General features: G+C 37.6%; 2 protein-coding genes across 4 annotated transcripts; one reads left to right on the forward strand and one right to left on the reverse strand.

The window, feature by feature from the left end:
* The first annotated feature begins 3053 nt into the window (after positions 1-3053).
* LOC113323759 (dehydration-responsive element-binding protein 1F-like) lies at positions 3054-3942 on the forward strand. The gene has a single exon (XM_026572102.1). The coding sequence runs from the start codon at positions 3060-3062 to the stop codon at positions 3744-3746; it is 687 nt and encodes a 228-aa protein (XP_026427887.1). The 5' UTR covers positions 3054-3059; the 3' UTR covers positions 3747-3942.
* Positions 3943-4401: 459 nt separating this feature from the next.
* LOC113321840 lies at positions 4402-8939 on the reverse strand. Of its 3 annotated transcripts, none has more exons than XR_003346888.1 (5): positions 7775-8939; positions 6389-7684; positions 5851-5965; positions 5178-5494; positions 4673-4888 (listed from the first exon to the last, which is right to left on the reverse strand). XR_003346888.1 is itself a non-coding variant. In XM_026569769.1 (5 exons), exons 1-4 carry the CDS (start codon positions 8573-8575, stop codon positions 5469-5471), a joined length of 2238 nt encoding a protein of 745 aa, XP_026425554.1. In that variant the 5' UTR covers positions 8576-8939; the 3' UTR covers positions 4756-4888; positions 5453-5468. The 3 variants fall into 3 exon arrangements, 2 of the variants coding, with proteins under 2 accessions (XP_026425553.1, XP_026425554.1); XM_026569769.1 differs by having other exon boundaries at positions 4756-4888; positions 5453-5494; XM_026569768.1 differs by lacking the exon at positions 5178-5494 and having other exon boundaries at positions 4402-4888; positions 7775-8938.
* Between the last annotated feature and the right edge of the window lie 2851 nt (positions 8940-11790).

The raw sequence follows: 11790 nt of genomic DNA on the forward strand, positions 1-11790 counted from the left end.
TCGAACCACGCTCTATTGCAGAATGCCAAAAGAGAGCAGATTGGCCTCAATGGAGAGACGCAATCCAGGAAGAACTAGATTCACTGGCAAAAAGACAGGTATTTGGTGCGATAGTGCTAACCCCACCAGGTGTAAAGCCTATAGGACATAAATGGGTATTTTTCAGAAAGCACAATGAGAAGAACGAAGTCTTGAGATATAAGGTTCGACTTGTGGAGCAAGGTTTCTCACAACGCCCTGGGATTGATTACGAAGAAACGTACTCTCCTATAATGGACGTCATAACGTTCCGTTACTTAGTTAGCTTAGTAGTTTCAGAAGGACTTGAAATTCAACTTATGGATGTGGTTACCGCATATCTCTATGGGGATCTTGATACAGAGAGATATTCATGAAAGTTCCAGATGGAATTGCACTGCCCAAAACAAGTAACTCTAAACCACGGAGTGCGTTTTCAGTTCAGTTGAAACGCTCACTTTACGGATTAAAGCAATCCGGACGGATGTAGTATACCCGTCTAAGTGATTATTTGGTTGGGAAAGGATATACAAATAATGAATTGTGCCCCTGCGTGTTTATAAAGAAAACAAGTTCCGGATTTGCTATTATAGATGTCTATGTCGACGACATGAACATAGTAGGTACTCTTGATGAACTAAGAGAAACCGCAAGCTACTTGAAATCCGAATTTGAGATGCAAGATCTTGGGAAAACTCGAATGTATCTAGGGCTTGAACTAGAACATCGAGCTTGTGGAATATTAATCCACCAGTCTGCATATGTCTAAAAGATACTCAGGCAATTTAATATGGACAAAGTGCACCTTGCTAGCACTCCCATGGTTGGTCGAACTTTAGATGTACATAAATATCCGTTTCGTCCAAAGTAAGATGGCGAAGATGTATTGAGAGATGAATATCCCTATCTAAGTGCAATAGGCACATTATTATACTCAGCACAATGTACTCGATCAGATATTTTGTTCTCAGTAAATTTGTTAGCTAGATATAGCTCGGCGCCAACGCAGCGTCATTGGAGTGGTATAAATAATATCTTTAGATACCTAAAGGAAACCATTGACTTGGGTTTGTTTTATCCCTACGAAGACGAAAGGAGAGATGCTAATGTAATTGCAACTTCTTACACCAAGACCCCAAATAATGTTTTGGTTGGTTTTGCTGATACTGGGTACCTCTCAGACCCACTCAAAGGTCGATCACAAACTGGATATGTGTTCACTATCGGGAATACAACGATATTCTGGAGATCGACCAAGCAAACCCTTGTGGCTACCTCCACGAACCACTCTGAGATCATTGCACTACATGAGGCGGTTCATGAGTGTATATGGTTAAGGTTTATCATTACACATATTCGAGGGACATGTGGTTTTAGTTTTACCACTGAAGAGCCAACTTGGATTTACGAAGATAATGCAGCTTGCATCGAACAGATGAAGCAAGGGTATATCAAGGGTGATGATACGAAACATATATCACTGAAGTTCTTCTACAATCAACAACAACAATGTCTTATAAACATTCAGGTCAGTAAAGTAAAATATGACGAAAATGTGGCAGACCTATTTACTAAGTCATTACCTAAGGTCACATTTGAAAAACATGTGAGAAGTATATGACTAAAGAGATTGTCCGAACTTCCCATGACCCCATAAGACTAAAGGAACTGTCCACTCCCATGAATGTATTAGACTAAAGAAATTTTCCTGCATCAGAGGGAGCACCTCATGGTATATTGAACTCTTTTCCTTCACTAAGGTCACTTTTTCCCACTGGGTTTTACTACTCAGAAAGGTTTTTAATGAGACAACTATAATACCATAATACAAATCAGGTGGGGGATATCGATATCAGGGGGAGCATCTAACGATGCACTGATGACATCAAAGTGTGTTGTACTCTTTTTCTTCACCGAGGTTACTTTTTCCCACTGGGTTTTGTTACTCGAAAAGGTTTTTAATGAGACAGCAAAAATACTAGCAATACACCTCTGGTTGAGGTTGTTCTTTTCCTTACAAGTGTTCAGGTTTTTGTGCAAAATATTTTTCCTGGCACGGTTCCACAAAGGAGAAAAGTCTTCACAGCTACGCCATTTCAGAAGCTCAAATGTCTTTCTCCTTCGACCAGTGTTTCATCAACGGATGTTTTCAGGCAAGGTTTTGACAAAGCAATAAGTTTGTAATGGTGGTCATCCAAGGGGGAGTGTTGTAGGAATATGTGTGGATGACCACATGTCAAGCACCTCCCTTATCCTTGGACACATATCATGCACCTCCCTTCTTATAGACGCATGTAATATCACCTCACATGCAAGCTAACACATGTAATAGCTAGAGTTATCTCCCTCTTGTATTTATATGAGCATAGTTAATGAATGAATCCCACTGATTCTCCTTCTCCTCTACTTTGTTTCCATTATATTTGTCTCCCATTTCCAACATACTTAAACATAGACTCTATAAATTCGTTGTTTGATCAATTAATAGTAAAACAACGGTATCCACAAGCTTAAATTGTTGTACTATAAATTTTAGAAACAAAAATTACACTTCTTGATACCTAGTTATCACCTAACTTGATCATGATTGTCACTTACTAAATTTTGTATAAGACAAAACACCCGGATATTTTTAAAATGGTACATTTCTAAACAAACCGGTAGCGGACATTAGCCGTCATGAGCTTGAGTACTTGATCGTATAAGATAATCATAAGACCATTCAAGTATTATTATTGTTCCAAGTTCATCGGGTGTCCTGGGACCTACAGTAGTTACATCCCTTCGTATGGCCCTTCTTTCGCAACACAATAACCCTGGTCCCCGAACCGCGACTACTACACACAAGCCACTCTTATTCCGCACGTTGTTTTAATTTATTCAAACACATGTTGAAATTCTTTCAAAATTTTACAACACGTGATTTCCGCGTGTATTACTCTATTCCTCTTATTTTTTCCCTCCCTTTTTATATGCTTCCTGTCTAACTAACATTCTCCCCAACTCTAAAATTACCCGACCGGTACATCTCTCTGTTTTCAATGGGCGACTTAGATGATGAAGGAAACTGTTCTGCTGCTTTTTCTTCGTCGAACCAACAACAATCCTCGCATGTGCCGTCAACAGCAACGGCAAACACGCATAAGAGGAAGGCAGGAAGAAAGAAATTTAAAGAAACGCGACACCCAATTTATAGAGGAGTAAGAGAAAGGAATGGAGGAAGATGGGTATGTGAAATAAGACAACCTTACGCAAAATCGAAAATTTGGTTGGGTACATTTCCTACGCCTGAAATGGCCGCAAGAGCTTATGATGTTGCAGCTTTAGCTTTAAGAGGAAAATCTGCACCTCTTAATTTCAACGACTCGTCGATGATACTACCTAGACCTACTTCTACTAATTCTGAAGATATTCGATTGGCTGCAATTGAAGCTGCTGAAGCCTTTCGACCTCGTCCTATCCATGATGCATCATCTGCTTCATCATCTGTAGCTCTTTTGCCAAGTATCAGTAACCTGGATATTCAATATGATGATTACTCATTGCCTAGTTCGTCAACTGGAACAACATTCTTAGATGAGGAGGCGTTGTTTAATATGCCAGGTTTACTTGACAGCATGGCGGAAGGGATGTTACTTACACCACTAGCCATGAAAAAAGGGTTTAGATGGTTGGATGATTGCAATGACATGGATTCTGACATGGATGTTCCTCTATGGAGAGACTAGATATGTACGCCGTACTATTTTCACCACTAGTGTTACAAGCACACAAACTTTTTAGGATTTCGTTTTGTCCATTATTGAATCAGTTTTAGGTTCGACTCGGAAAGTACCTTTTTTCTTTTTTTTTTTCCTTCTGTAAAGCAAGAAAGTACATTAGTACATCTGTCTTCCGGCTTTTTAAGATTGTCCGTAGTTTGTACATCCGGCCTCCGGCTTTGTATGGATGTCTATAGGTTGGTTATAGAGGAGATTGTCCGTTTGAACTATCAGGTTCTTGTTCGATTAAATTACTAGTCATATTGCATTAGACCATACTACAACGGCTTTTTGAGGTTTATTTTCTGAGGGAATGAGGCTCTACCTATAATTTGTTTCAGTAATTTTTCTTGTTTCTTCGCGAGTCTTTTCTCATCATATTTTATGTTCCTACGATACATGTGCAGGAATGATGAACATGACGCATGGAACTCGTGTGTAGTTATCTTCCAAGACGACCATCTTAGCCAGTCTTGGGGGGTCGAATTGGACAATTAAAAAAATCCAATCTCCTGGAACCAGACTACTGTTTTATTACTATTTTATACACTGAAGCCAAACACAGATACAATTAACAAAAATGAAGCAGCAAATGCTCTAATTGAAGCCGAACACGGAAACAATCAACAAAAACCCTGTATGTGCATTCTAATTTCCTGTATACTTGGTACTAAGTTGTTTTTACAAATATGTCCATAATGATGATATCATATGTACAGAAGCATCACTCTCAAAAAATTACAGGGCTTTAGGTCCTTACTAATTTGATCCACAAAAGCTCCACAAGAGGCATGAGATATGAAGAGAAGAAACACCAACCGCTTCCTGCTTTGGAGATAAAAGAAGAAAAAGAGATTTATTTGGCATAACAAAAAACTAACCCCATCTCTTTAGTGATATCTAACTAAGGATGAAAGTAACAAAATCGTCTGAAGGAATTTCGTGTTGTACTGCTTCAGCAATTTTCAACGCTAAGGTAGCCTTGTAGGTTGCAAGGTCAGCAATTTCCATGAGTTCCTGGGCTCTTCTGCGCTTGACAACTGCTAACTCTACAGATATTTTTGCAGAGCGCTTGCGATTTGCATCCTGCTCTTGTTCCTCCGCAAAAACTGCATAATCAACAAAAGATTAGATGTACTTCCTATAGCACTATCTGTGTTAAATTCAAACTCTACTGGATTTCAATGTTGACACTGATTGGCCTTTTAAGGTGCCCGGTATTCTACCCACTATAATTAAGGCAGATTCTACACAAACCTGAAGTAATAAACATTGTATTGCGGATCTCAACAGTCCAGATGCTTGATAAAAGAAAATAAAAAAGTGACAGTAACCCTAATTACAACTCCAAAACACAGTCTCTCAAAAGGTCGATAAAAACAACATGCATGAACATACCATTGTTCAAAAATCCCAAATTCGACGCATGAACAAGCAAGGTATACCCTTTTCGCAACGATAGAGCAAAATTGATATGGCTACAAAGAGTTTCTTTTTGCAAAAAGATCTTCGGAACACAAAGAATTTTAGTCATAAATCGCAGTGTGGACAACACAGTAGAGCATTACTTTCACACAATCCTTGACGGTTTCACTAAAATTGTGTGTGCGTCCTTTTTAGGATGCTGAGAAATTTAAATACTTTTCAACAATGATATTCAATTATTCAAACACCTATTGTGAAACATCTTCAAAGCTTCCATGTTCCCAAGTAATCTGCAGAGGTAACATAAAATATTTATGATTATTAAATTTATCTTTTGGTGGTCAACACTAAACCCCTATGCTCCCGTCAATAAATTCAACTTATCCGTTACAACGAATGTCAATGGAGAGAAAGAAAGGGTTGTATCCAGCGTTTTAAGTAATTTTATATGTATATCACAGAGGTATGAAACCCTCAGAGGTTTATCCAGTCCACAGAGTCATCGCAGTTATGTCAACGATAAACATGTTTGATTGCAAACGATATGTAGTTGGCAATCCTAAGTTCAGGTCAAAAAGATAAAATAAACATCACTAATCAGAATCTATGGATAATATGAAAAGAAAAGAAAAGTAAGGATTCACACCTTGAAAGAAAGTTCTTGGTTTGCCATTTCCACATTTGCTAGCTTGTCTCTTAAATGATCTTTTCTTACGAAGAAAGGGCTTTTGCAGCATCTCATGCTTCCTTGGTGGGGCACACTGATAAGAAAGAATTGCACAAGCTCAGATGTAATCATAAAGAATCTTTCTAAACAAGTAGAAAAACTACCACTAAACAGGATATCCAGATGCATTCAAAATATTGCATTTTTTAATTGCTGAACATAGAAAGACATCGAGTCAACATCTCATGGCTTTCCTTCTTTAAGCTCTTCATGGTAAACATAATTTCAGAACTTCTAATAGTATCGAAAACACAAAGAACTACGAAGCCAAAAGAAGAAGAACTAAGTAATTGGCTAATAGCAGGATAAAGAGTCATTTCTATAAGCAAGGAAGGATGCAAACTCCAAAAGGTGGATATGCTGAGAGACAATATATAATGTAACACAGAAAATAAACAGTCGACGCATAAATAAAAGGTTAAAGACTTAAAGCAGGGGTCCAAAAGCATCTGATTACCTGCAACACTCGCAGTAAAGCACAATTTTTCTTCTTCCGTTTCTCCACCCAGTAATGATAGACAGATGTAAGTATATTCATCGTCATATCAGGACAAAGCTTAACGGCTTTACTCTCATCAGAGACATCATCTGGTTTACAATAAGCAGCCTTCTCAAATATATCTACCATCTTCTCAAAATTCTCAGCTGACACAAGCCTAAGAGGACCACCATCACCACAGAGGTCATTGTTTAGTTTTCCAAGCCACTCTTCGTCATCTGTATCCATATCATAATTTGCAATCCTCCTTACGAAAAGCCTTTCCACCTCGTTGCCATGCATCTTAATGTAAGCATTGGGTCGTACGAAAGAAACATTTTTATAGTCCCCATGGCTTTCCACTTCATGTACCCCAGGAACAGGGACTACTTCCCTAGCAGCCATTGCCTTCATATTTCTGTCTGCACATTCGCTGTGCAGTTCTTTGAAGATGGACCAATCTTGTCTATCAGAAAACTCTAGCCTCCAATCAGTTCTTCCTATCCATATCAGGTCATGAGTGAAACGATTCGTTGTGCACAGGGGCCTCATCAAATCTACTGCTTTATGAATAAACCTGGTCACGCCCTGCACTTTCACTACAAGTAACCAGTCGTCTGATTCCGAATACTCCAACACTATCTTCGCCCCCTCTGCTCTGAAACACTTATCAGATTCTGTAACCAAGACATTTGCGCTGCAGCAGATCGTATCTCCCTTCTGATTCGTCTCCTCGATAATATCAGCACTGCAAGTGCCACTAGATAATGGCTTTTTCACCTTGTTTATAGAACTGGTATCAGTACCATCAACTCCGGTACCAAACATATCAGAAACTTCATCAACACACTCTTGCGAAACCAGGGTAGGAGGTCTCTTAAATCTCAGGGACCTAAAAGTCTTAACACCCCTAGAATTGGTCCTACGCCGACTTGAAATTCTTCTTTGAGCAACAGAATTGACTTCCTTTCTTCTCTTCGCAGAAGAACTCACAGAAGCCACTATTTTGCTTAAAGAGACACCCACCACCATCTCAGAGGAAAGGCGTTTTCTGCTGCCATTAGCTCCATGAGGCTTCATAACCACACCCACGAGATACCTCTCAAGTACATCCATCGAACTTTGAGATTGAAGTAACATTCTAAAATGCAGACTTATAAATGTAAATGGAGCTGAATTGAAGTTCAAGGAAAACATAGGTACAAAATCTTGTGCACCCCAAATTATGCAGATTCTAGACAAGAAAGTAGTACCGCTTCTCCTGCATGATAGATCCTGTAAAACAAAACCAAATGGAGGAGTGAGTCAGTTAGCAAGAAGAGAGCGCAAGAACTAGAATAAAATCAGTAGAAAATACTAACTTACAGGGAAGAAATGTATCCCATGCCGAGAAAAAGTTTCACCAATGGGACCAGAACACATAAACGCAACAAGCTTTGACATACTAACCCTTGCCCTTGTCATGAAGTTTAAAAGTGAAACTAAGAAAATACAGAACTGACTAGAACAACAAGGAGAAGGTTCAACAATCACATCAAGACTGTCTCTTGATTCAGAACTAAGTGAACCAGAATTTCCCGCCAATTCTTCAGATTTACTATTAATTTTTGAAAATTCATTATTTCCATCAGAATGTTCAATTGCTAGATATGCAGATGATTCTGAAGATACCGCCTTTCTTCGATGTTTTCGAAAAAAATGAATCCCATACTTCCGCTCCTCATCCAAACCCCTCTTTTCAAAATCAAAATCCAATTTTCTGTTGCTATCTGTTAGGGTACCCACCACATTTTCAGCCACTGATCTTAGCCTTTTTCTACCATACCCATTCCCATACATTTTATTCTTCTTCGGCTCATCAATTACGGTTACAGTTGCATTCAATTTCTTGGATGGAGAAGAACTTTCCTTTTTTATTTGCTTCGCCACAAATTCATTTCTTTTGACAAGACTTTTATGATGAAAAGAAGGAACAACCACACCACATGATTTCTCAACCATAGACGGAGAAAACCATTCAATTTCATTTCCCCTGGCTGCCTTAGAATCAACAAACAACGGCGATGACAATCGCTTACCTGATCTTAACACTGTTGCTCCTTCAAAATCTTTTACAGATTTTGGTACAAAAATCCTAGTAGACCTTCTCATACCTACTGACGGCATGGGAAAAGGGGGAAAAAACAAGAAAACCCACACACACACTAGATCTTCCCCTTTAGTAAAATCCCACGTAATTAGACTTCAATCATTAGAAATTTTTGATGAATCCTAGATTACATGTTAAACTAAATCTAGTACAGGAACAAGGAAATTAAGAAAGATCTAACCGGAAACATACAGATCCTTGTATTTCGCTGCCGCCCCTCATCGAGAAAAGGAATAACTTAGAGAAATTTTGGGGTTTTCAATTTTGTTGACTGTGTTAAAATAAGATGATCAGTTTTTGAGTCTCACAGTAGATGAGAGTTTGTTTTTTTTCATGTATTTCTTGTTGCAGAAGAGAGTGAGGGAGGCGTCTAGAGGAAACTTTATCTATCTAGGGTTTTATGGAAGAAATGAAACGAACCGTCGGTATCAAGGATTATTAGCCGTAAGATTAAATATCAATGGTCACGGTTGACTTATTCCGAATATTGAGTGATGACTTGAAAACCTGAGATGGGGGGTTTTTTCTCCTTGAGGTGCGTCGTTTTTTCGATGAGGTGCGTCGTTTTGGATGGGACTCACTTGATTTTTTGATGGATAAAGACTATATCACCCTTATTCTAACAGCTTGGGAATAAGGAGACAACTGACATGTGTCATGCTTCCAACCAGGGTGCTACCAAACCCATGGGACATACGTTTCATTCATGACGATGATGAAACTCATAAAGGGAATGAAGGGGATATATCTGCTGCCATATTAATCGCCGGGGCTTCCGTCGGTGTAGGTGCAAGCAACAAGTAGAAAACATCCCGGAACAGGTGGCAAATCAATCTAGCAGTAAATAGCTACTAGGTTTTGTGACCATGCGACCCACCGGCCGATCCGAAAATCCATATTTTAATCTGGTGTGATGTGGTTTTGTCTCGTCCAGTCGTGCATTTTTATTTGATTCATGTTATCCATGAATTTTTACTTTAATGTGGCTCGGATTCGTCTCGCCCTATCCCAAAGCATGTTTTTTAATTTACCCCGCATCAGGCATCTTTTTCTTTTAATCATATTTTTGATGTGGCTTAATCATATTTTTGATTTTTATCACAAACCATCATTAAATAGTTATATATGTGGAACCATATTTAGTTATAGTTAGACATGATTTACAATACTAACCTTTTTCTTAAATAAATAGATAATTAAAATTCTTTTTTCACCTGCTTAAAAATAGCTGTAAAATATGTGTGCTTTATCGTTATCCCAAAAAAAAACGCCGTAAGAAAACTACCTTTTACCTTCGACTGTAATATCGACGAAGCCAGTAGCTCTAAACCAGCAATTATCTCGCCCAAAACTCCGTTTATTTGGCATGTTTTTCCACGGTTAAAATAAATTCAAATTATCACCTCTTTCGGTCTTTCTAGAGTACTAGTAGTACTACCATAATTAATTCCTTCAATTTAAAAGTTGTAATCTCGGGGTTCTAAAATTTATTGAAGTGAAAGGTTAGAGTTATATATGGAGTATATACTTTAGCAAGTTTTTTCGGGATTAGAAGTTCGGTGGTGCAACTTGAAATCATGAATTGTATACACAAGAAATGGTGAAAACATAAATTGGAAAGTTAAAGCATCACCCATTCACTTGATGAGTTTGTTTTGGTACTCGAATTTTCAGGTGAAGAATGCATAAAAGGAGCTCAATACAACCGGGAAAAATATGTCTCTTCAACAACCGGAAAACGCACGGAATATGTTCGTAAAAATGCCTGAATGACAAACTCCATAAGTTCAGCTAGAATGAGTCTTTTTTGTCTTTTCAGCTGATCTCAATGGTATATCAGTATATGGACATGAGCTTGATTATCATGAAATGCCTTCAATACCTTTTTGCTTTGTTCTCTGGACCGCCAGAAAGCCAAGAGATAGAATTCAAAACATGAAACGTAGTTAAATAGATTTTTTTTGGAACGATGAGATTTTGATCTTTCACCCAAGTAACCGATGATAATTTGAACTTTCACTAGGTGAAAGTTGGATTACACATGAAATGAAAGGGAAAATTTGAATTTTCACCTTTGAAATGAACGATGAAAGTAAGATTTTTCACTTGAAAATTTCTGTTTTCCCTGATATGGTTAGTCGATTAGTGAAAATACCAATTTTCATCCACAATAATTGGGAAAAAAATCCAATTTTCACCTGTAATGTAGTTCCTGAAATTTATAGTTATCACCTTTGATAATCAGTCGCAACTGGCGATAATCGTTGTTTTTAACAGCCAACTTTCACACAAAACCTAGAAATCAGAATATAATGGGGAGATTAAATGATTCAAAAAGTAAATTACCTCAATATATCAGGAATGAAAAGCCAAAAATAAAAAAAAAATGAATGAATGAACGTCACACCGTAATGAATACACAGGGGTAGGTGATGTGCAGTACTCCATTTTCTTCTGAAATGAAAATGAATGAAATAACAAAGTTAAGGTGCTGGCAATACTCGAAAATGAAAATGATCTCACTAACAACTTCGAAAATAAAATACCACGTATTCATATATTTCTTAGTTAAGAAAACTCACGACTAACAGTGCCTGTGTATTGGATAGTAAGAAAATCGACCATGGAATTATGAGCCACTTACCTTCTCAAAGGAATAATACTTCATCAACCTTGTTAGGCATGGTGATGGAGATTTATGATGTATATCGGTGAAGGGTCTAATAACGGAATTATTTTATTTTTTTGCCGTGTTAAATGAATGAGAAGAAAAAGAAGATCGATCAAAAAGACAAACCCTAAAATCCATATGCAAAAAAGGAGAACCAACTAACCATGTTTGCAACTTAATTATCTGATTCACTCGGAATATGTTTATACATATCGATAAAAAAAAGTTTCAAAAATTACTCATCAAATTCGTGTAATGAATCAAATAACCTGAAAAGGAAGAAAAAATGGGGAATATGGAAAAAAAACAGTCGACCTACTGGCTAAAACGACGATAAGAGACTAACCAACTTATTCGACAGGTGTGATAAATGTTTGATAAATGAAAGTTAAAACGAGAAACTACCGCCCACAAAAAAACGCTCCACATAAAATACTCATGACTGCTGTTGACCGATTATAAGTGAAATTAGTTATATTAAATTTTTTAAACAAATCGTAATTTGTAAAGGTTAATTTAGTCTCACAAAAAAATGGAAACCTAAATTCAATTTAAATTTAG

Source organism: Papaver somniferum, chromosome 11, assembly GCF_003573695.1.
Source record: "Papaver somniferum cultivar HN1 chromosome 11, ASM357369v1, whole genome shotgun sequence".
Taxonomy (NCBI): domain Eukaryota; kingdom Viridiplantae; phylum Streptophyta; class Magnoliopsida; order Ranunculales; family Papaveraceae; genus Papaver; species Papaver somniferum.

Excerpts from the sequence above, each read along its gene's own strand:
- LOC113323759 (XM_026572102.1), top strand. The coding sequence starts at position 3,060 with ATGGGCGACTTAGATGATGAAGGAAACTGTTCTGCTGCTTTTTCTTCG.
- LOC113321840 (XM_026569768.1), bottom strand. The coding sequence starts at position 8,575 with ATGCCGTCAGTAGGTATGAGAAGGTCTACTAGGATTTTTGTACCAAAA. Across the intron at positions 7,685-7,774 it reads ATGGGATACATTTCTTCCCT|GATCTATCATGCAGGAGAAG; the intron begins GTAAGTTAGTAT and ends TTTGTTTTACAG. Across the intron at positions 4,889-5,850 it reads ACCAAGAACTTTCTTTCAAG|TTTTTGCGGAGGAACAAGAG; the intron begins GTGTGAATCCTT and ends TTGATTATGCAG.